Here is a 26,103-nt window from a genome sequence, read left to right as displayed (position 1 = left end):
AGCGAGCATAAAGGGGGCCCATTAGAGACAAAAAGGCCTTACCCACCCAAGCCTTAATGCACCACTTGCCATAGCCCCTCTTCCAAGATGTGGTCCCATGATCCACGTTCAATTATGCTTCTCTTTGTTTTCCCTACAGTCTACAATTTTTGGTACAAGAGTCTACATTGATAGTGACTTGGTACAATAAGACATAGTTCACGTATTTTATAATTTTCACTTAAAGGCAAAGAGCTAAGATCCTAAACAGAAGTTATTTACTGTGCAGTTATTCACTTGTTTTCAACCTGTTGTACATGTTTCTTTAACACTCCAAAACAAACTCCCACACAAAAATGGTATTTGCCTTTGGGCATAATATTGGCATATTTGCATCACTGGTTATTTCTCTTTTATTGTCCAAACAGCTTTATCCAGTTATTTTTGGTGTTTTGCCTAAGAATGCAGAATCTGACGGAAAAGGATTGAGAGATAGGAAAAGCAGCATAGGGTTTTCTTTTATTTGCTTTTAATGGTTTTCACTTAAGATTTCTGACCCTCTTTTTTTTTTTTTTTTAATGGAATATCTATTTATTTATTTCAGTTTTCTACAATGAGAAAATAAGGGAAGGGCCCATTCTAGTGGTCTCGTTTTCTGAGAGGGGGATGAGATGAACTTACATTATTCTTTGAAGAGGCTGGCAAACTGGCCCACAAGCCAAGTCCAGTCCTCTGTTTTCTTAAATAAGGTTTATTGGAGCACAACTGTACTCATTCCTTTACATTTTGTCTAGAGCTGCTTTCCACTGTATCAGAGTTGAACAGATATCAGATTGCCTGCCTAAAATATTTTCTATCTCGCCCTTTTCAGAAAGAAAGTTTACTGATCCTTACTTTTGCATGTGTTGGAACAGAATCACTTGCTGAACTAAGTAATTCATTGCTTGTCTAAGGAAAGCTGGTCTATTTTGGTATTTCCGATAAGAATTGTATAGGATGTGCTCTCATATATAAACCTTCAAAGGAGCCTAGTTCTGATACTCCCGATTGCGATTTTTTTTTTTTACCTGAAACATGAGAACTCCCAAAAGTTAGTTGTGAGGATTCAATAAGCTAATGTATGTGACATGCCTAGAACAGAGGAAGTGCTACATAACTATTTGCTGTTACCATTACAATGTATAGTTTGCATGAATCAATATAACCATAGACCAATTTTCCTGTTATTGATTTAACAGTAAATGCATAGAGGAGGTTTAGTGATTATCCCTTAGTGCTGAGCACTGAGTTACCCACTTCCCAGTGGCCACTATCAGCAGCATTCTACCATCATGAGACTTATATGGTCTAGCAGGGGACTCAGCACATGTTCCCAGGCCCTTGTCTGGGAGAAGGGTAGTTCTGAATTATGCACTTATTGTGGTTGAGCGTAGCCTGGGAACATAATTCTCAAGGTGTATTTTGACTTATTGGAATTGCTTATTTCTCATCAATACATTTATGGTTGTGAGCTTACAGGTAAGAGATTCACTGGAAAATTTGCCATCTTTTCCCCAAGTTATTCTGGGTTTTATATCTTCTGAACCCAGGATGGTGAGTTTAGTTCGACAAGAGTGGGACTGGTGGGGATTTAAATTTTTGTAAGGTAGGAATGAAAAGATCAGCTAAAACAGGGTGATGGGTGGGTTTTATAGGTTAATGCTGGCTAGATCCTGACTTTCAGAGTTCAGAGGCAAGGGATTGCATCCAGTCATACACTGGACAGTGGGGTTAGGCTGGAATTCATGCCCTGAAGGGTTTAGACGGATGCCTAGTCAATGGAATATGCTCTCTAAGTGTTCCTTCTTCTTCTCCTCCACTTCCTCCTCCTCCTTCTTCTCTTTATTGTTATAATTGCTATTATCTAGACAGCTGATATGGTGCTTCAGCACCAACACTAGGGTGGATTAGAGATTCTCTTCTCATCAGCTCAGGGAGAGTTCGAGGAAGCCCCTCTGTGCATGCCTGTGCCCTGAGTGGAGATAAAATTGTCCTTGAGAATTCCTAACCATGGTTCTGTGCCATATTCAGATTAGGCATCAAATATATATTCTTCAAAGGCTTTGGGGTCCTCCCCTTCAAGAAATTAATATAAAAATTGCTCACAGCTGGTAAAAGTGGGGTGCCTGGCAGAAGCAAACCCAAAATGATATTTGAGGCACATATGCTCAGCTCAAATTCCTGATTGCCACGGATAAAGCAATGCCAAGGAAAATTCCATAATCTAAACTTTGGAAACACAGAAGTAAACCATGTACCGTGAGTAAGAGTCAGAATACACAAAAATGGTGGTCTCAGAATCCCATGAATTTCAATTATGGAATGATTACATAAAGACTCTAAAATAAACAACAATATTGTTAAACTCATAGAAATACTCAAAATATGAGGAGAAACGAATAAGAGACTATGAAAAAGAGAATAGGTAGAGCTGCCAAAGAGAACAGAGTTCTGAAGAGCATAAATAAAAAGATATACACACCCAGAATCATGTTGTTGAAACTGTAGTAAAACATTAAAGTCAAAGATAAGATTTTAATAGACAAAATGGGAACATAGAGGAATAAAAGGGCGTGTTGACACGATTTCTGCATGATGGAGATCTAGCTATGAGCAGTTCAATTCTTTGGTGGATTAAATAAAACCACTGTTGTTCAAAAGTGATGTGAATTAATTTAATTTATTAATTTAAAAAAGGCTGAGAAGTCCAGCGAGTTTAACTGGCTCAATAATTTGGTGATGTGTTTGATGAAGAACAAAATTAACGTATTAGTTAAAAAAAAAAAAAAAGGGTTGAGAAATCCTGAACTAACACAAGTGTGTAACAGAAAAGCTGTGATGCAGTTTTGGTCCTGTTTCTCCTTACTTCTGTCCTCCAAGCATTCCATAACATCTTGCAGAAGCACAGAGGCCCTGCAAACACTGTCTGTCACGTAGAAGACATTAGACCCCTTGTAGGTTGCTGGAGTCTCAGTAACCATGCTCAGAGGAGAAATCAGAAGATGGCATGAATTGCTTTCCAGCCCAAGGTTTAAGAGAATAAAAAATAACATTTTCATCAGGATGGGTTTTTTTTTCTTCCCATACACTGGACTTTCCTTTTTCTTTTCTGTCTCTCATTTCCCTTGTTACTTACTGAGATCAGTGTGGCTTAGTATTCAGCATACAGGTTTGTTGGTCAAGCATCTTGTGGAATGAAATGTCCCCTTGTTTCCTTCCTAGCTATGTTGCCTTAGACATATTAACCTCCAAGTCTGACTTTCCTCATTGGCAAAATGAGCATAATAGTCAAAATGAACAAGCAGGTTGTGAGAATTAAATGTTATCATATATATGACTTACCTGGGACATAGCAAGCACTTAAGGAATGTCAGTTTCCACCCTCTTTTTTTTTAAAAAAAGTCTTCTTTTCAAAGAGAAAATATTAGCATACAGCATGCAGCAGAGTGTCTTATGTTACATGGCTATTTGTTGAACATTTGGATTTGGCTTGTTTTAGACTCAAGGAGTGAGGTTTAGAGTGCCTTGGCGAAGAGTATGTTTTTATGAAAAGAACATTTTTATCAGGAAAAAAAATCAGAAAGGTTTCTGTTTTTTCCTTGATGTGAAGCAATCATTATTCTTGTTTTCGGGAATTCAAAAACAAAACAAAACAAAACACGAGACAGAATTAGCGATTCAGAAAATAGTCACTGAACACCTGCAAAGGGCATTATGCCTGTACATAAAATTATGAGTTCCCTGAGGGCAAGAGGATGATTCTCCCAGCAATAGACCTCCAATTTTCTTTGGTTCCACCTCCTAACCTCTCTTGATCAGACATTTTTAAAGGATTTTGACGCCTTCTCTGTTGGCCTCCAGCAAATTTTATAAGTCTTAACCTGTGAATTCTCCAGTGGTAAGAAATCATAGTTCTGCCTTAAATAAGTTTTCAAATGTCCTCATTTTTAAAAGAACTCATAACATTTTTTTTCCTTCTTAATCTTTACAACTATGGGCCTGACTATAGATTTTGGCACAGTCTGTCCTCCATAGGTGTGCTTGGGCTTGTCCGATTGATACCTTCCTTCTTGTGTAAGACGTTTCTGTTAAACGTCTTGTTTCTATACCTGCAGGGCTGGCTGTTGGTGTCAAAATGAGCAGGTGTTTCAGCCTTAGAAATTGCTAAATGTCAGAATATGTTTGTTATTGATGAATTGTAGTAACAGGGATAATGGGCTGTTACATTTTTCAGAAAATCACCTTGAACAACCAAAGAGAACATATAGGCAAATCACGTAGTACTATATACAGAGCTGAAAATAATTATGAACATAATACACTGGCTCCTGAATTTGAGGAAGTTTTATTTCTAAATAGGCAAAGGAGCCTCTCTTGGGTTAGTATTAACTTATGAAAATCAGGAAATAACCATGTAATTATACAAATAAAATTTTAGAGCAAACTTTATATAAAAGTATTTTAAATGGACCATATATTTTCAAAGGAAGTAAAACCTGCTTTAGGTATCTTGCATTGTGGTAGTTTGGAGAGGAGACAGGAAGAGATGGGGTGAGTTGGGGGGATAAAAATTGAGTCAGAAGTCTCAGAGATGGGACTGTTGTTTGGGGGAGGAAGAAGGATTGCATGATGATGAAGTGACAAATAAATATGGACGGGACCAGTGGAGCTGAATTATGAAGCGCTTTGAAGAGCATGATGAATAGCATAGACTTAATTTGGTAGGTGGGGGAGGGAAGAAATCATCTTAAAATTTAGGGTTGGAAGGTACTTTGAGGGCCATGTAGTTCAACCATTGAGAGGGTGATCGAGGCTCTTCAGGCATGCCATAAAGTGTTGACCGGCCTCCGCCTTCATTGACAGATTTCACTATTTCCCAAGGGAGCGGTCTGTGGAAATCTTGACTGTTAGAGTTGACTTGAAATCTGTCTCCTTGTGGGCACACAGAACACACCTAATCCCCCTTCTGTATGACAGTGCTTTTAATATTTGAAGACAGCTGCTATGCCCTCTCCACGGCCCTCACAGTTTATGAGCAAAGGAGAAATGTGATGGATGTGATGTTTGCAGGGATTGTCAGTTACTCTTGAGATGCAGGCTCTGAGTGACAGCTGAAATGTTCTTTTGGCTGTGGTTCAGGGATTGGGGGTCACACGCCTGCTAGTCGTCACGGTGTTATTTATTCCAGGTTGGATTTAGCACAAGCGAGTATGACTTTGATTTCATGCAATCGTTAATTGCAAGGCTTGGCGATCTTTCCTCCCTCCATCCCTTCTTCCTTTTCTTCCCTTTCTTTCCCTCTCTCTCCACCCCTTCCTCCCTTCCTTTCTGGCTTCTTTCCTTTCAAATACTTTTCTTCTGTAATAGGAGTTCATTAGCTCAATAGCTAAGTGGTTTAGGCTATGGAGTCTATCCTGAATTTGAATTCCAGCTTTCCCACCTGTTCAGAGAGTAATGATGGGCAAGTTATTGAACCTTTGTAGTTACTTAATCTTTCTTTTTCAATGGCGTGAGAACACCTATCTTATAGAATTAATATCAGGCTTAAATGGAAAAGACATATGCAAAACATCTGAGGAAAGCAGTCACTAAATAGTAAGTCTTTTGATTATTGTAAAAAAAGGAAGCAATGAAAAGTGTCTGCTACAGTAAATAAATGAATTTTATGTATTGGTCAGGGTTCTCCAGAGAAATAGAGCCAATAGGATGTGAGTGTGTGTGTGTGTGTGTGCGTGTGTGTGTGTACAGAGGGTACCAAAAATATATATACGCATTTTAAGAAAGGAAAAACCTGTATTAAAATTGTGATATTCAATATATACCAATAACAAAAGATGAATACAAGTCACGTTTGACTTCTGCAATTACAAGAAGTGCTCAAAGTGGTTACCATCAGTGTAATTTTAATAGTTTTTTTCTTCCTTAAAATGTGTATACATTTTTTGGCACTGTGTGTTTGTGTGTATGTGTGAATATATACACATATAGAGATATGTAAAGAGAGAGAGAAAGGCGTTGTCTTATGTGATTGTGGAGGAGGCTAAGAAGTCCCAAGATTTGCAGTCAGCAAGCTGAAGACCCAGGAGAACCTATGGGGTAAGTTCTAGTCTGAAACCTGGCAGGCTCGCGATCCAAGAAGGGCCATTTCAGTTTGAGACCAGTGTTTCAACTTACGGCAGTCAGGCAGGAGCAGTTCCCTTTTACTGAGTCTTTTTGTTCTATTCAAGTCTTCATTCAATTGGATAAGGGCGATCTGCTTTACTCAGTCTACAGATTGAAATGTTAATCTCATCCAGAAACAGCCTTCCAGACACAGAGTAATGTTTGACCAAATATCTGGGCACCCTGTGGACCAGGGTTAATTTTATGTGTCGACCAGTCAGGTTGACACATAAAATTAACCATCACGTTATATTGTATATTTCTAGGAAGTAGGAAGTTCTGAAAAGGAAAATAGAACAGAATAAGGGCAGAAAGTGATGGTGAGTGCTACTTTAGATCGGGTAGTCATCTGTCGGGGATGCTTTAAAGGTAAGCCTCTGCCAAGACCGGACTAAATGAATACTAAGTTCACTCTGATTAATATGAGCTCCAGCTACAACTGAAATCAACCCTCTGCCCCCCCCCCACCTGCTAGATGGACAAATTGTAACATTAATATGACTGATAACTGGTGACCATGTTGGTTTTGTGAAGACATATTCTATGGAAGTGTTAGCATGGTATGATGGAAAAGACATATGGGAACATTTATGGTTACTCCAGATCTGGCTCTGCGAGTAACCACAAAGACATACACTTGTCTCTCTGCGCCTCAATTTCGTTTTCTGAAAAATGAGAACAATTAACGGCTCTCCACAAGAATGTTGTGAGAATTAGAATGTGCCAGTGTATTGAAAAACCCTCTTAGAACCATTGAGCTCTTGGCAAATGTACCATGATCTTTACTTAAAAAAAAACACACAAAACTTCAATGATGAAGCTGAAGCCAATCTTGGAAGCGAGCTCTTAGTTTGAAAACTTGAACTTAACCTCACAGGAGACTTAAGTGAAAAATTGTTCAGTGACCACAGTTTTCCGTCAGATGTCTTAGTTAATGAATGGTCTATCTACATATTTTGCTAGTGGCACAGAAAAAAATAATTCAGAGCCACTAAGTGAATCAGACTAATTCTGGTAAAAATTACTGTGAGATTTTCTGAATGCATATGAAGATAACGTGAGTAAAACAGTAGTATTCTCCTCTCATTCAGCTTCGCCTCCAGCATTGGAAAAATATCAAGGAAGACAGGCAAACCTGATACAATCTCCCTGATCCCTAAATCACTGTAATCCACTTTCCCAGTGTAGTAGTGGAACCGGGGTGGGGGGGGAGGAGACACATTTAATTGATCCATCATGGTTCATTTTTCTAATGCCTTGCTGGAAATAGGAATTATGTGAAAAGAGGAATTCTTTCTTACCAACATAATTCAATGTAGTTCACCCTAATTGATGTACTATGTGCCAAGAGCTGAGCCAAAGGGGATGCCAAAATAAGGTACAAATTTATTACCTTTCAAGGAGCTTAGTCTAGTCTGAGAGATAGAAATGGAAACAGATCATAATAGTCCAGTGGTAGTACAACAAACCAGTACAACAAACGCAGAGCCAGTAAAGAGGGGGAGATAGGAAGTCCCATCTGAGGACTGTTGGAAAAGCTTCATGGAGCTGATGAGCTATAACCTGGGTTTTGAAGGATGGATAGGAGTTTACTTGGCAGAAAAAGGCTCCTTCTGTCAATTCTCCCTTTTAATTTTCATTAACTATGTTGGTGAATACCGTTCTCCATAAATATTTGTATATGAATCACAATTACATCTTTAATTTGAATGCCATTAGGACAAAAAGAATAATATGATATATAAAAGAAGGACTTTCCCCTACCCCCCATCTTCCGCTTACCCCCCAACCCCCTCTGGTTCAAGCCTTTGTTTCTCAGTCTATTTATGTAGGACACAGCTCCCTGGCTCATGCTGGTATTGGTGGGCCACTCATAGCAGCTCAAGGCGTAGTACACAGCCTCCCACACAGCCCAGCTCCAGGAAGAGCTGTTGTTCATAATCTTAGCTGTAGAGGGCGCAGCTCACTGGCTCATGTGGGAATCGAACTGGTGACCTTGGAGTTAGGAGCACAGCGTTCCAACCACTTGAGCCACCAGACCAGCCCAGAAAGATGTTTAATTTGCTCCTTTCATACCGTTATAACTAAAGTTGCACTTACCCCCCCCCAATAAAACTACTCTTTATATCACTTTATTTTTATAAAGCACTTTAAAATATCTGAACTTACGTTGTGTTAGAGTCTGTTTACTCTCACTAAGAATTAAGTTGTTGAAAGGTAAGAACTTTGTTGTGTTCCTGGCTGCACAGAACAGTGCTTGGTATATAGTAAATATTAAATAAATACATTTTTAGCGAATGAATAAATTTCATCCAGACAATTAGTTGCATAATAGCAAATTGTTAGGTTGGTGCAAAAGTAATTGTGGTTTAAAAGGTTAAAAATAATTGCAAAAACCGTAATTCCTTTTGCACCAACCTAATAATAAACAGATTGATACTAATTCAAGCTATTTGAATTAACATTTTCAGTACCCAATTTTCTCATGATGTTAGTCACATGGTAAAATTGGTATAAAATGATTAAGAGAACACTTTTCACACGAGCTACTTAAGTCCTCAATGCGTATATTTGAGAGGGGGAAAAATTCTGGACGGATAATTGGAGATGCTTGTAAATGACATACAATAGCTGTGGACACAACAGGGGCAAATCCTGTGGGCATGCCGCTTCATATGAGAGACCTTCTTTTCCTGCTTTCCAAATTTGTATAATGTCGAGTATCTTACTGAAGTCTGTATAGCCCTATGGTTAAGAGCACAGATTATGGGGATTAAGTCCTGGGTTCACATCTAAGGTTTATCACTTTTTTGCTGTGTAACACCATGGGCAAAATCACACAGCCTGTGTGTATCATAGTTTTTGCCTGCAAAGGGCACTGATAATTATGGTACTTGTCTCATAGAGCTGTTGTAAGGACGAAATCAACACATAAATGCAAAGGGTTTAAGGTTTAATATAATGATGGATGTAACTCTCAGATATGGAATGTTGGTGAATTGTTAGCTTTCCCTGGCCGCCTCATCTTGTACCTCTAGAAGGTACAGAACATAAAGGGAATCATTCTTTCTGATTCTGTCTGTGACATCACAGTGTTTGTGGTCTAGTCCATATTTTGGGTGATTTCTTTTGATTGTGGTCAGCTGCTTAGCTTTTTTTTTAATTATTATTTTTTTTACATTAACCTATGTTTTCAGAATTGCATTTCAGATAAAGTTCATGTTAAGCCAAGGGCCAAAATAATTTTATCTGATCCTCTGCTTTAACTTGAAATACAATATTGAGGGCAAAAAGGATTAATTTAAGATAACTAATTATGGAATATTGTTTTAACAGTAAAAGCGGATGTACTTATCCCTTTTAAAAGCAGTTTTCTATTACCTTTGCCTGCAGAGTTTTACACAGTGGTCACCTGGGCTCTCAGGGCTGTCTGGTTTTTCACCTCTTGATTTTTTAACACATTTTAAGATGCTGAATGCTTTCTTTCTGATTGATCGCTCTTCATTTAAGAATGCTGAAATCATAATATTTGCCAGTCGAAGGAGATATTGTTTGTCATCAGTGCTGAATCTGGGCTCTTATTTTTAATAAGATTTAAATATACTCAAAATTTAATTTAAAAAAATGAATATATGTTTTAAAAGATTTACCATAGCAGCTGGAGTTACGTTTGAGATATGTGATTATTGAACTTGAACATGGCAGCTTTGAAACTACCTTTGTGCCCCAAGTATTTGAATACATGTCTGCCTCTGGCAGAAGCTGTCGACAGGGTAAGCATAGCACATGAGTTCTACCTACAGCAAATCTTACTGGAGGTGGGCTCACTGTATTTGTACCTGCTATAGTGGGAACAGCCCTCAGAATCTTTGTGTTTAGATGTATCTTAGAGCTAATAATCAGGGTTTAAGGCATTTGAAAAAAACAAACAAACTGTTTTCACAGTTCTCAGGTGAGTGTGCACTAATCTTGAAGAAAAATTGTACTTGGGACTGCAAAGCCAATTACAGATTTTTGACTTCTGAGATTCTTAAAAATGACACCTTCCTGCTGCTGTAACATAGACTAGTCTTTAACTAGAAAACAGGGCACAGGTCTTAATTTCAAAGGAAGTGTGTGGACTTGCAGCTTGTTTTTAAAGTTTGGTTCTTACGTTGTATGACAGAAACACTAAAATTATTTTTTTGATCAATAGTTTCTGCATGCTAGATAGAATTCCTTTCCTCTTTTTAGAATTAGTTACTTCATTAGTTATATTTTTAATGGCACATGCACCCAAACCGCTTTCCCCCCATAAAACTAAGACCTTGATCACAGCCCACGTATAACCATATGGCACGGCCGCCATCCAACTCCTTGGCTCCCCTCACCCCAGGCAACCACCACCTTGGACTCTGTCTTCATCATCCCCTTGCTTTCTCTTTTACATAGATCTATCTTATGTATTTGTCAAAAGATAATATTTTTGTATTAGTTATTTTTACCTTTATAAAATGATATCATGCTAGTAACAATCTTTTGGGACTTGTTTTTCCCCCCACTAGATATTGGTACCCACCAAATAGCAATATGTTGCTAAAATTCATCCAGATTGTTCCATTTCAATGTAGCGCATTGATTTTTGCTCTTATATAAAATTTTACTGTATGCCAGTTATGGATCCACTCTCCTATTGATAGGCATTTGAATTGTTTCCAGCTTTTTGCTACTGTTAACAGTGCTACTATCAAGCTTCTACTTGCTTCCTGTTGTATATGTGCAAGAATCTCTCTTGGGATAGAGGTGAGAGTAGAATTGTTGGGTGGTAAGACGGGAATATTCCGTTTTAGGAATAAATTGCCAAAAGGTGCTCCAAAGAATCTGCAACAATTTACAATTTCTACTAGCAATGTACAAGAGATTCTGAGGGTCCATATCTTTTTTTATGCATGGTATTATTAGACATTTCTGTTATTAATACTTTTTAAATTTACTTTGTATTGAGATAAGTGTAGATTCACAAGAAGCTGTAAGGAATAATAAAGATCTGTGTATCCCTTTACCCAGTTTCCCTCAGTAGTAACATTTTCCAAAATTTTAGTCCAATGTCACAATCAGCATATTGACATTGATACACTACACTCATTTGTTCAGACCTCTCCAGTTTTACTTGTAGTCATTTGTGTGTGTGTTTATTTACTTCTATACATTTTATCACATGTGTATGTTTGTGTAGCCACAAGTACAGCCAAGATGCTGACCAGGTCAGTCACCATAAAGATTCCCCTATAACTCTTATAAACACGTCCATATGTTTCCCTCCTGACAACCACGAAAATCAGTCCTCACTTGCTAAATATTTTTTCATTTAAAAGGTGTTATATAAATGGGATCATGAAGTAGGTAACCTTTTCGGGTTACCTTTTTTTCACCAGGATAATTCCGTGAAGATTCATGCAAGTTGTGTATATCAATAGTTTTTTCCTTTGTACTGCTGAATAATAATACTGGTATGGACACACCTCAGTTTATTTATCCATTAACCTGTTGAAAGGTATCTGGGCAGATTTCAGGTTTTGGCTATTATGAATAAAATTGCTATGAACATCTGTGTGACTTTTTTGTGTATGTGAATGTAACTTTTCATTTCTCTGGAATAAATATCCAAGAGTGCAGTGGTTTGGTTTGCATGGTAATTTTATGTATACTTTTTAAAGACACTGCCAGACTGTTTTCGGAGTAGTTATACCATTTTATATTCCCATGAGTAATGTGTGAGTGATCCAGTTTCTACACATACTTGCCAGCATTTGTTGCTATCACTATGTTTTATTTCAGCTATTTTGATAGGTGTGTACTTTGAAAACTCCTGTGGTTTTAATTTGCATTTTCCTGATGGTTAATGGTGTTGAACATCTTTTCACGTGCTTATTTTCCATCTGTATGTCCTTTTTGGTGAAAAATCTGTTCAAGTCTTTTACCCATTTTCTAATTGGATTGTTTGGTTTTATTAATATTTACTAGGGAGTTTTGAGAGTTCTTTATGTATTTTATGTACTAATCCTGTGTTGAGTGTTTGGTTTGCAAATATTTCTCCCAGTTTGTAGCTTGTCTTTTCATCTTCTTCATATGAGTTTCTATAGAGCAAAAGTATTTTATTTTGATAAAGTCCAGTTTGTTAATTTTTCTTTTTATGGGTTTGTACTTTTGATGACTAAGAACTCTCAGTCTATGAAACTAAGATTTTCTTTGCATTCCAAAGATTTTCTCCTATTTTTTTCCTAAAAGTTTCATAGTTTTACTTTTATATTAGTTGATCCATACTAAATTAATTTTGGTATAAAGTATAGGTTGTTGGTCAAGTTTATCTATTTATTTCTCTGCCTATCTATCTATCTATCTATCTATCTATCTATCTATCTATCCATCTATCTATGTCATCTATTTGCATGGATGTTCAATTGCTCCAGCACCATCTGTTGAAGTACTTTTGCACATTTGTCTAAAATCCTATTTAGATTTGAAATCATATAGTTGAGAATATTTTTGTTTGTTCTGTTCTTTTCCATTGATGCATGTGTCTATCCTTCTAAAAAACACACTATACTGATTATTATACCTGTATAGTTAATAGGCTAAATATTTACTAAAAACTATAAAATGATTCCTTCCACTTTATTCTTTGTCATGATTGTTTTAGCTATTCCAGGGTCTGACCCTTCCATATAAATTTTAGAATAAGCTAATCTATGTCTAAAAAAAAGCCTTTCTGAGATTTTTAAATTGAATTAAACCTATAGATCAATTTGGGGATAATTGACATCTCTACTATGCTCAGTCTTCCAATCCATGAACATGGTATTCCTCTCCATTTATTCATTTATTTATGTCTTCTTTGATTTCTTCTATCAAGAGTATAATTTTCAGCATGCAGACCTTGCGTAGGTTTTAAGTATATACCTAAATATTTTGTTATCTTTGGAACAATTGTAAATGGTATCAAATTTATTCATTTTTTTCCAGTTGATTGAGCACAAATGTATCTCATTGTGGTCTTGATTTTTTTATTTTATTACTGTGATCACCAGTGTAGTTAAAATTCTCTTCATTTATTGGCCATTTATTTCCTATTCTCTGAAGTACCTATTTATTGTTTTTTATCTATTCTTGATACTGACTATTTTTTAGTTTTTTTTAGTTTTACTTTTTTCTTCATTGGAGAATATTGGGGAACACTGTGTTTTTCCAGAACGCATCAGCTCCAAGTCAAGTCATTGTTTTCAATCTAGTTGTGAAGGGCGCAGCTCACTGACCCATGTGGGAATCGAACCGGTGACCTTGTTGTTATGAGCACTGCGCTCCAACCAACTGAGCCAATTGGCTACTCCTCTTTTTAAATATTTTTATATTGTACATGTCTTCTCCCATTTGTAACTTGTCTTTTCGTTTTTCTTAAGATTTTTTTTGATGAACGAGTTTTAATATTTTAATATTAAATTCATCAATCTTTTAATTTATAGTCAGTTAATTTTATATTTCACTTTGGAACTGTATAGAATTTGGAGCTATATAGAATCCCCAAGTCAAAATGACTTGAATGAGCTAAATAAACAGAACATTTTTTTAATTGGAAACAATTTTAAAATAGAATATACCTATTTTCATACTTCTCTTCTAAATAAGCAAAGAAAAATTGTTCCCTTCCTAAGACCTTGTCTACTTTGTACTGAAACAATTTAAAAAAAAATGAAATAATATTCCCAATAGTTTCAGAAGAGAAAGAATAACTACTCTCCACTTGAGGTAAGTTTCCCCATTTAAAAAAGTGAGAGAAATAGATTATTAAAGCTTTATAAGACTTCAATTTTCCCTGATTATTTCCAAAAAACAAATTAATTTCTGTCCCATGACTTCTTGCATTATCCTGTTTTAGACTATTTCAGTGTGGTACTTTGTATTTGGTTATTAAGGAAGGAAGATTTGGTGCCCCAAGATGTAATGTATTACCTTTGGATTGAATTGTACTCTATGGCTTTTATATTTGTATGAGCATTTCATTGCCAAATATATTTTTCCCCCATTTTGTAAAAGTATCTAGATATTCTACACATATATATGTCTGGGGGGAGAAATATCAAGGTCCTTTCAGCAAAATATGGCCTGCTAGGTGCAGAGACATATATTCAACTGCCTAACCCAATCATAGTAGTTGAAGTGTTTCCCCCGCCCCCCCAGGAAAAACGTATATTCAATTTATTTATGAACACTCTGTATTTTGGGTTTAATTACATAAATTATATTTCTAATATTGTTTTATTGTTATTTTAATGTTAGAAAACAAACTAGGGATATGTTGAGCAATTTCAAGAAATTGACATGGACACAAAGACACACACACACACACACACACACACTATTCATGGTCTCCAGTCCTAATATGAAAATTCAGCAAAGTTAAGCAGTTTTTTTGGAAGCACAAACTACAGTATGCAGGAGTACTACTAAAAGTATAAACATTAATTAAGAATGCCATGACATTTTTAAGGATTCTTAAACACAGTAAGTAAGAATATTTCAGTATTTTGGCTCTGTGTGACTGTACGTGGTGATTTTCACCTAGTCAGGCACAAACCTTCCCTACCTATCGGACAGCCTCCTCTTCTGCTGCCAAGATAGCTGTTCTCCCTTCGCATCTTTCCTACAATCACTGCAGGCTGAGGCTTCCCCTGAGAATAAAACGTAGAGTAGTGCCACTCCAGGCACTGGGCATCCTTTTCTAATCCTTATTGTGAAGCCTAATTGTGCTATTTAAAAATCAATTACTTAAATGATTGTAAGGGACAAAATCTTATTGTCATATAGGCACAATACATGAATCCCTCTTTATAGGGGGTTTCACTTTTCATGGTCCCAGATACCTGCGGTCAACTGTGTTCCGAAAATATTATATCAGAAATTCTAGAAACAAACAATTTATATGTTTTAAATTGTGTGGTGTTCTGAGAAACATGGTGACATCTTGTCCTGCGCCATCTCAGGCCACCCTACCTGGGATGTGAATCATCCCTTTGTCCAGCATCTCCACACTGTAGATGCTCCCCATCTGTTAGTAACTTAGTAGTCATTTAGATAATCAGATCGGCCGTCAATGTATCACAGTGCTTGTGTTCAAGTCACCCTTATTTTACTTAATGACCCCAAAGCTCAAGAGAGTAGTGATGCTGGCAATTCGGATATGCCAAAGAAAAGCCTTAAACTTAATCATAGGTATGTATGTATAGGAAAAGAAGGTTAGTGTGTGTGTGTGGATACATATACATGTATGTATATATGTATGTATACATACATATATGTACATATGTATATACACAAACCATATATATGTGTGTGTGTATATATATGTATATATGTAGGGGGTGCCAAAAAAAAATGTATCCCAGTGGACCTTTTGGTCAACGTTGCTCAAGCAGTAGTTCACCGTCATCAGAAGTGTCTGGATGCTGATTGTAACCACTTTGAACACCTCTTGTCATTGCAGAAGTCAAATGTGACTTGTATTTGTCTTTCGTTATCAGTATATATCGAGTATTACAATTTTAATATAGTATTTTCCTTTCTTAAAATGTGTATACATTTCTCTCTGTCTCATATATGGTTCAGTACTCTCCCTGGTCCATGGTTTCAGGCATCCACTAGGGGTCTTAGAAGGTATCTCCCATGTATCAAGGGAGATACGTGCAGAAGAATTTCAATTTGGGGAAACTCTTGGACCCTTTTCCCATCTTCTTCTTCCCAAACCCTTCCTAATTTAGCAAAGGCCTATGTATCTTTTTTGTACTACATGCATAGCCCTGACTTTTCCTTGAGTTCAGGAAGCCCATATTTCTCTTCTATTATTTTCTGTAGCATAGACTTATCAGAACAGGAGAGCTGCCTCTGCTTCCTGGCTGTCTTCCACATCTCTGCTCCCACCCTGAAGTTGCTAAGACGTTTCCTGGAAAGAATCTACAGGCTGAAACCCAGAGCTGGATGATTTCGCACAGATACTACTTTCTGAAATATGCAGAAGGCTCGAGTTGCCAGGATGGTGTGAACCTGCCAGTGTTTTGCTAACTATTTCCAGAACACTGGCTCTGCTGCCAGCTGTTACCACATTTTTTTTTCCCCTAGTGCAAATGCATTTAAGGGAAGGGTTGTAAAAATATGGTTGCCTTAATAGGAACTTTATTGTATTCTTAGCACTAAGTTATCTGAAAGACATTAAAATAAACTCAGTCTTTTCAAAGTTCCAACAGTAACACAGATGCTTTTCTGGTTTGTACTTTGCAGAAGTGAAATTTTTCTGTCAAACTCCAGCTATTGCTGATATTGTAATCCTGGTGGATGGTTCCTGGAGTATTGGAAGATTCAACTTCAGACTAGTCCGGCTCTTCTTGGAAAACCTGGTGACAGCATTTGACGTGGGCTCTGAGAAGACACGAATTGGTACATCTTCTGGGATTAACAGCAGTCAGCTGTCAAAGTGTCAAACTTCTGGGATGCTTCTTAGGAAATCTGAAAAACTCTTTATAAAGTGGCCTTCAGAATTAGCGAACCAACTGTAGTGATGGTACCAAAAGTGCAAGTTTGGATCAATAACTATTTATTCCTACTAATTTTTGCTATGATACTGTCATTCAATTAATTATTGAACACATTTAAATTTTCTGGAAGTCAAAATATTCTCTGCCTAATGATGATAATAATGACAATAATAATAATAACAATAATAATAATAGTAATATTTTAAAAGTTACAGTTGGCTTAAGAATTTATCATGTAAAAGTTTTCTTTTTATTTAAAGGATATAGCTGAATCCAGTGAAATATTGAACTAAAACAAAATGGAAATTGGAAATAGATTTATAGTACAAGATAATCTTTGCCAAATTAAATCTAACAGATGAAAAGCAAGTGAAAATGTTGTAAACCTTTGGGCAACATATACACTTTATTACTTAAAATCTCATTGTTGCACTTTTAAATAGCCATTAAGGAAACTCCTTCCTTTGAGAATAAAAACCAACCTATAAATCTAGACCTTTTATCTACAAACACAATCAGACTTTTAAAAAATATACTGAGTACCTACTAATTAGGTAGTCACTTCTAAATGGCTAGAAAATACATGCATTTCCCCAGCCCCCAGATAATTAATTCCCCCACTTAATTCCTTAAATTGATGCCAGGAATCCTTCTTGAAAGTACATAGTGAGGCAGAGAAAAAAAAAGTTGCAAGAATGAGGCCCTTCATTATTCTAGTTTCTCGAATAATCCACTAGACCTTTGAGTAACTCATCATTTCTGGGTGGCCGTTCTTTTCTTTCTTTTCCAGGTCTTGCACAATATAGTGGCGACCCCAGAATAGAATGGCACTTGAATGCCTTCAGCACAAAAGATGAGGTGATCGAAGCTGTCCGAAATCTACCATACAAGGGAGGAAATACACTAACAGGTATGTTTTGTTTAGGCCTCATTTTTAGCAATATATTTTGCCGGAGAATGTTTTATTACTTTAGTCTGCTTAGTAAGACTTAGGATAGTGTTTTTTGAAATCAAACCAGCATCTAACATTCTCAGATGGCTCTTTTCTCAAACTGAGCTTTAAGAGTTAAAATCCAGACATCTCATTCCTTTCGCTATATATGAACATAACGTCCCAGGATGGGCTTGGTTGCCCTAGGAGAGAATGGATCAATCCCTAAGGCTTCAGGAGCTGTCTTAACCATTGCCAGTTCTTTTTCCTTCCTGTCTTTTCAACTGTTTTCTCCTCCAGCGACCCATGAAATAAAAACAAATTCCTACCTTATTTTCAAAGAAGGTATTTTCTTTGCCTTTATCCTCAATCAGTAATTATCATGAAAACAGTAGTTATCATTTGTGGATCTTTGGCTCACTGGTATTTTTGATAAACGAAGAACATAAGACTATTTAGATTACAATTATCCTAGCCAAAGGGATTATCAAAGGTCTTAACTAATACATGCTGTTTCCTTTCACAAGCACACAACCTAGATACTCAGTTAAAACAATGTAGATGCTGTCATTGACTTTTAAGTAAACCACTGAAATCCTGATAATTGCTTTGCTGATTTGAAGTATAATCTAATGGGTTTTTGTTAATACAACAACAAATATATTAAACACAGATACTATAAGGATATTACAGTATTTTTTTTTTTCTGGGTAAAAAGTGTCACACTCAAAAGTTAGGAGTTCAATTATTATTTTAGATTTGCCATCACTACCCCTGAAAAACAGAGAGCGAAAAGATTTTTTTTTTGGTTCTTCAGACCATCATGAACAAAATTGAAAATGTAGGGATAATATTTGGAACAGTTGTCATTGGGTGGGTATTCTTGCTTTATCTAAATTATAAAGATTTAGACTTTCTTGTAAAAGATCTGTCAACATCCATTGGCCATGAATTCAATGTTCTTTATAAAAGCTGGTTTCTGAAATGATGCAGTATTCAGTTATTTTTATTACCTCTCTCCAGTTGGATATTAATTTTTTATTCAATCCGTCAAGGCAGAAGTTGTTGTAGAAATCAAGATGAAAGTTAGCATCTAATAAAAACCTCTTTAGTTTAATAAGTTACTCATTTTGTGGTTACATTTTGCAGCATTGGAAGGCTTTTTATTAGAGGTGGTTGGTTTGTGTTTATTTTTCCTTGTTTTCTCCCAGGTCTTGCTTTGAACTACATTTTTGAAAATAGTTTTAAACCAGAAGCAGGAGCAAGGACTGGCGTATCCAAAATTGGCATTTTAATCACAGATGGAAAGTCCCAGGATGATATTATTCCACCATCCAGAAACCTTCGTGAGTCTGGTGTAGAACTGTTTGCCATAGGTATGTGTTATTTATGGTTCTGTTTCAACAATGGGCACAGATACACGACCACTTAAAACAATAAGTAAGCAAAGTGCACTTCATGGAAAGCCAGGAGACCTGAGCACTTTCTAGTCTTGGCTCTCATTATAGTTGGTCATATAATCTGAGCCGACCTCCTTACATTTACAATGGAAGTGATGGTTACTGACATGTATCCTATAATATGAAGATCTCTAGGTGAGACACCATACGTAAAATATTGCGAAAAGAATAAAGCTAAATGGTTAGGTACATATATGTTACCTTTTAGTTATACAGGACTTTTCTCTTTAGTATCACGTTGTAGCTATCTCTTCTGTGGTAATACAGGGAGAAACAAATTGATCATTGTCACGGAATGAAGATCCTGCAGCTATTTAAAGAACGTACGCAATTCTAAATATGCAGTATTATTTCTTTGAAACTAACCCATTGCAAGGTATCATGGTGGTGCAAAAGGCTGTGTATGTCACACATGCAGAATCACTGCAAAATATTGAGGTGATGCACCTTGGCTCTTGATTAAAATGTTTACATTTTCTTTGGCAGTAGGAAGGTTTTCTGTTTTGTAGAGATCGACACAACACAAACAAGCCCAGAACAAGACACAGTTCTTCTGACCCATTCCATTTGCTACTCAAAATGTGGTTTCTAGAATGTTTCCCTCAGGAAGTATTTGCTGATCTTCTGTGTGCCAGGTGTTGTGTTGGGTGCTGGGCGCAAAGATAGGCAAGGACAAATCCTTACCAAAAAAATTCCTTCCAAGTCATGATGACCATTTTCTCTTTCCAGTCTGTTTGCAACCAACTGTTTTGTTTGGAAAGGTGAGAGAGAGAGAGATTTGGGACTATCTTCCCCACAACAGTGTTATATAAATTCACACTTGTTGGTTTTAATTAAATGCCGCGAAAAACAGTATTGACATGAAGCTCCTTGCTTCAACATGCGCCGATGTTATTTTGTTATGGTGGACCCAGCTCCAACTGTGCATTTTAGAAGCTATTGGAGAAGTCCTTCAGGCAAGAAACATCAGAGAGATTGATTTCATTTTCAGTTTTAATTTTACTATCCTTTTTTCCAACAAAGGAAATCCCTGCGGAAGACTTACACTAATGGGGGATTAATTTATGTGTTTACTCTCCATTTTGCGGTCTTGTTAATAATGAGTGGATGAGTTTTTAAGGAAAACTTGAAGTGAATTCAGATGTGATTTGGACTTTTTCTCTGGAAATTACCTGAAAATCAGTAGTGTTTATTATCCTATGACCCCCCTAAAGCAAATAGTTGAGAGACAACCATCGCTTTGTTACTCAGTGTGTTGAGGTTGGAAGATAAATTAAATGGCACAGCCAGGCATCTAAGAAGTAATTCATGTTGCCCCAGGTCATGTCTCTTCTTTACTTCTGTGGTACCATTTTAAAAAACACCCTTAGATGATTGCAGCGTCAGGAATTTATAAAGAAATGCTCCTTGTCTGCTGAAGCCTGGGGAAGAGAAGTCTACTTTCACACCCATAAATCCCACCCCCATGCCTCCCTTTTTCTATTTCTAGAAATAGACTTCATTAACAAATATTTACTCATTTTCATGTGCAGTCTTCTGAGATACAGTGGTTAAGAGCATTTGACTTTGGATCTTGACTGCCTGGGTGGAATCCCAGCCATACACTTCCCGGTTGTGTTTCCTCCAGCAAGTTAATTAACCTCTCTGTGCGTTGGTTTACTCATCTGTAAAATGGGAGGAACAGCAGTGCCAAACTCATAGGGTTGCTTGTGCAGATTAATGTGTTAATCTACAGAAAACCCTGAAGTGCTTGGGGCATAGTAAGCACGTTCTAAATATTAGCATCCATGGCTAAGAAAGACTGGAAAAGTTGCACAAGGGCTGAGGTGTTTCTGTATCACTCTGTCATGGGCTGTATTCCAAACACCCAGCAATGAGTTTGACCTGAGGTAAGCTCAATGCAATAAATACTGTGGAAGAACCAGAGTTCGCCTATTTGCATTAACAAAACGGCGGTGGTTACTGTCCAGCCAATTATACCTGCGTATGTTCAAAATTGTTTCCCTTAATACTAAATATAATAATACTAATACTGTAATTGTAATTATATATTATTTTTATTCTAGCAATATCGCTCAGTTTAAGTGGGCTTATTTTATAGAAATTGAACCTGTTTTGACAGTTTAAAATACTGGTTTCATGATTATCGTTTCTGCAATATTCACGCAAAACAGAAGTTAGTTTCATCAACACATCTTCCTGTTAAGATAGACTGAACCCAGTTAAGAGCAGTCATTTAAAAATGATTCTGAAGGAGGCGTTTAAAGAAACGTCGGACAGGAGCTGTGCCTTGTTGCAGTAGCAGGTGCTTTGATTGCGTGGAGACTGACGAGCTCAGGCTGGGAACAGCTACAGTTGCTTTTTCACCTGAGTGTCACGACCCTCCCTGTTGTCCTCACTGCAAGGGGTGAAAAACGCGGATGAGAATGAGCTGCAAGAAATCGCTTCCGAACCGGATACCACGCACGTGTACAACGTCGCGGAATTTGAGCTGATGCACACGGTGGTGGAGAGCCTGACCAGGACCGTCTGCTCCCGGGTAGAAGAACAGGACCGGGAGATCAAAGGTAAAGCGAGTGACCCAGAGCAGCCATTCTGCGCCTGTGGGTAGGACCCGAGCAAGTCTCTCGTGGATTATGAAATGTCGTACTGTTTTTCTCTTGGGCTTTCTCAATAGAGTCCTCCATTCTCCTAAGACTTGAAATCATCAGATTGGAAAGGAGAGGAGATGGGCGACTCTGTGTGAGGGAGGGGTACTTCACTCACTGGATAATTCTCTCCACAGTGTTGCATTGAGACCACCATGGTTTTGTTTGGGTGTTTGTTTTTAATTAAATTTTGGATTTTGAGATAACTGTATAGTCACATAAAGTTGTAAGAATTAATGTAGAGAGGGATTGAGTATACATCACCAGTTTCCCTCGGTGGTGACCTATTGCAAAACCGCAGTACAAGGTCAGAGGCGGGATGCAGTTGGCACTGATGCAGTCAGGCCACATATCATTTGCACCACCACAGGGATCATTCCTGTGGTCCTTTTATAGCCACACTCCTTTCTATCCCTCCCTAGACATCTCCCTGTCCCCTGACAACCCCTAACCAGTTCTCCATCTCTAAATATTTTTCAGTTTGAAAATATTATATAAATGGAATGACGCGTTAGGTAACCTTTTGGGGGTTGACTTTTTTCTCTCCCTGGAGATTCATCCAAGTTGTTGCCTGTATCAGTAGCTCCTTCCTTTTTACGGCTGTGGCCTATTCCATGGTATGGATGTACCACTGTTTGTATAAACTTTCACCCATTGAAAGACATCTCATTGCTTCCATTTTTTGGCTGTTACAAATAAAGCTGCTATGAACATTCTTGTGCAGGTTTTCATTTGAACTTATGTTTTCATTTCTCTGGGATAATGCCTGGAGTACAATAGCTATATCATATTGTACTTGCATTTTTAGTTTAGTTTGAATCAAGAAACTACCAAACTATTTTGTGGCCATAGCATTTGACATCCTCACCAGCAATATATGAGTGATCCAGTTTCCATCCATTGTCACCTACATTTGTTATTGCAACTTTTTTCTTTTCTTTCTTTCTTTCTTTTTTTTTTTTTGCTGTTCTGATAGGTGTGTATTGATATCTCATTGTGATGATAATTTGAACATCTTTTCACATGCTTATTTTGCATCTGTATATCCTCTTTGGTGAAATATCAGTACTTATCCTTTGCCCATACTTTAACCGAACGTCTTTTGGTTTTGTTTTTTTTGTTTAGTTTTTAACAGTTGAGTTTTGAGAATTCTTTTTTTATGTTCTAGCTATGAATCCTTTGTTGGACATGTGGTTTGTTTATATCTTCTTCTAATCTGTAGCTTGTCCTTTCATCCTTTTAGCAAGGTCTTCTGCAGAGCCAAAGTTTTTAATTTTGTTGAGGGACTAGGTTGGGCAGCCAAGCAGTAGTTCCCTGAACAAACTTCTCTGAATTTCTTCATGAGACTATCTTACAGCCCAGAATTTCACCCACAAAAAAATATCTCTACATGTGGTTACTGATAAAGCATGCAATCAGTTTGTGGCCAGAGATAGTGTTCAATAATTATGGTTTTCCCCAGTATTATGGTTACTAAACTCCTCTTGGTAAGTGCCCCTAGAGGATAAGAAATCCTAAAATTCAAGGACCTTGAACTTTACATGTCCCAAATCTTTTAGGGAATAATTTGCTTTAACATGTAAGTGACACAAAGAGCTTACACAGTGTTTAGCTCATAGAGGCATTTAGTATGTTAGTTCTTTTCTTATCTTCGTATTTTTAGATATTGGCCATTTGTTGAATTGATATCTTCAGTATAGAGGTTGTGCCCTCTGATGCTTAGAAACACAGGCTCTTGTGTCAAGCTCAAGTACTAATCTCTGATACATGCTAATTGTGAGACTTGAGCGAATTATTTAACTTCATTGTGCCTTGATTCTCTCCCCTACAAAATGGGAAGAATAATAATAACTACTGAGAATTAAATGAGATAATACTTCTAAAGAGCTCAGAAGAGTAACTGTAGATGCACATATGCCCAATTCATGTTGTGTTTTTGTTTTTTTACTCTTCTATAGCAGTTTCTTTAAGACAGTTCCTTAGAGTCAAGGACTAGGTCTTATTTAAGTTTGTGTCCTTAGAACCTAACATCAATATTGGTACCTAATAGATGCTTAAATATTGCATGAACAAATGTAGTAATAAATCACTGAATCAACTTAGGATATTTTCTTGGTTCATAAGAAATAATTTTGGGAAAGAGGTTCATTTTATATGTTTCTTTCATTTAGCCTCAGCCCTTGCCACCACGGGCCCGCCTACTGAGTTGATCACTTCTGAAGTCACTGCCAGAAGCTTTATGGTTAACTGGACTCATGCCCCAGGAAAAGTGGAAAAATACAGAGTCGTGTATTATCCCACCAGGGGTGGAAAACCAGATGAGGTAATAAGGAGATCATATTTTCAAACCATTATTTTTATTCTCTCAAGTCTTCTCCAGGAGTAAGGATAAGACAGAAATGGATACATGCATATATATATATATGGAGATTATTCTGTCACAAACATGTAAAATTATTTGGCTTAAATACATTTCCATGTGTCCATATTGTTCTCCCATCTTTCTGAGTAATGGTATTTATATCTCCTCTCACCTCCATCAAATAACCCTCAGAACTGGTCATGTATCCCTTTCTAACTTAACTTATTTTGACATTTTTTTTTCTTTTGAACATTAATGAGTTCTAAAGCAAAAGAGATCAGTAGTTAGTTTTCTGGTCAGAACTCTCTTTTGCTATTGATGTATTCTTTTTACTTTGGAAGTGGTCTGAACTTGCTGCATTAATGAAGTCTGTGTGTTCCAAATTGTGTGGTCATAATAATCCTCCGGGGTTTGGGATTTCCTGGATGTTTATGGAGATCAGTGTGATGGAGAAGCATCTGTGGCTGGCGTTTTTCTTAGGTTGGCCATCATAGGACAATACCTACCATGTTTCCCTGAAAATAAGACCTAGCCAGACACTCAGCTCTGATGCGTCTTTTGGAGCAAAAATTAATATAAGACCTGGTATTACATTATATTATATTATATTATATTATATTATATTATATTATATTATACCCAGTATTATATTATATTATATTATATTATATTATATTATATTATATTGTATTGTATTGTATTGTATTATATTATATTATATTATATTATATTATATTATATTATATTATAGACCCAGTCTTATATTACAGTAAAATAAGACCGGGTCTTATATTAATTTTTGCTCAAACAGATGCATTAGAGCTGATTGTCCAGCTAGGTCTTATTTTCGGGGAAACACAGTATTGCCAGATGATTGGATTCTTCCCAGTTCCTACCTTTGAGACAGCAATTCACAATAAATGTGTTAAAATGTGATGAAATCTCTCTCTCTTTTTTTTTTTAAAGTGCTAACCTATTATTGTTCTAACCCCTTACTGACCTCTGCATGTTTCACAATTTTCTTCTGTGTTATGGCAGGAGTTAGGACTTTCTTTTAAGTGTTAAAGAAGTAGATCATGGAGCTTTCAATCATCTGGACTTAAAAAAAATCAGAGTGCTTCCAATGGTTTTTTCTTTTTCATAACTAATAAACCTTTTAAATGTGTCCCAAAGCTCTATGGAAAAATGTCACATGTCAGCTGTTATTAAGTGATGTGATTAGAATGGGAATGACGCAATTTCCATCAGATAGGAATTGATAAAGGACTTTTGGACATCTGCCGTAAATGGTGCATCACATGGTGTAGGCATTCAAGGAAAACTGACGGCCGCAGTAGAAAGGAAGATGTGGCACAAATAAAATATTTAATGAAATGTTCTTGCTGGTGATATTTCTGCTTTGTGATTTCAATTCTGCATGTGAGATATTCGATAGTCTCATTCCTCGAACTGTTCTTAAAACAGGTGGTGGTGGATGGAAGTATATCTTCCACGGTGTTGAAAAACTTGATGTCTCTGACTGAATATCAGGTAGCAGTCTTCGCAATCTATCCTCACACTGCTAGTGAAGGCCTACGGGGAGCTGAAACCACACGTATGTATTGAATTCTACCCCACTTCTGACTGTGTAGCATTGCGTAGGTGGCCTTTCCTCCATTGGAGTTCTGCGCAGGTTGTATCAACGGACATCCTGAATCAAATTCCTAGAAAAGGGTTGTCATGAAATATTGAGTGATGAACCAAGCCCTAAGCTTAAATTTCTCAGTAGAAGTAGAGAAAGAGCTCTGTAGCTCTCTTGACCAGTAGAATAACAAGGCAATTACATGTCATCTATTTTTGTTATTCATATCATTGTAATTAAAACAAGCTTCTGGATACTAGTAATTCCTTACCTGTGCATGATCATGAGTGTGTGTGTGTGTACACGTGCACACACACACACACACAGACACACACACAC

General features: G+C 36.9%; 1 protein-coding gene across 5 annotated transcripts in view; it reads left to right on the top strand.

Moving 5' to 3' along the window:
* COL14A1 (collagen type XIV alpha 1 chain) overlaps positions 1-26,103 on the top strand; it is a 224,969-nt gene that overhangs the window by 64,461 nt on the left and 134,405 nt on the right. For all 5 annotated transcript variants that reach the window (XM_019716589.2, XM_019716514.2, XM_019716662.2 and 2 more), the window contains exons 6-11: positions 16,489-16,644; positions 17,533-17,652; positions 18,885-19,049; positions 21,539-21,700; positions 23,953-24,104; positions 25,608-25,737. In XM_019716589.2, the coding sequence (XP_019572148.2) occupies positions 16,489-16,644; positions 17,533-17,652; positions 18,885-19,049; positions 21,539-21,700; positions 23,953-24,104; positions 25,608-25,737 (885 nt within the window). The remainder of the gene's footprint in view (positions 1-16,488; positions 16,645-17,532; positions 17,653-18,884; positions 19,050-21,538; positions 21,701-23,952; positions 24,105-25,607; positions 25,738-26,103) is intronic.

The sequence above is a fragment of the Rhinolophus sinicus genome, linkage group LG12 (genome assembly GCF_036562045.2).
Source record: "Rhinolophus sinicus isolate RSC01 linkage group LG12, ASM3656204v1, whole genome shotgun sequence".
Classification (NCBI taxonomy): domain Eukaryota; kingdom Metazoa; phylum Chordata; class Mammalia; order Chiroptera; family Rhinolophidae; genus Rhinolophus; species Rhinolophus sinicus.
The sequence above is the reverse complement of the archived record's forward strand: the minus strand, read 5'-3'. Positions and strand labels throughout refer to the sequence as shown.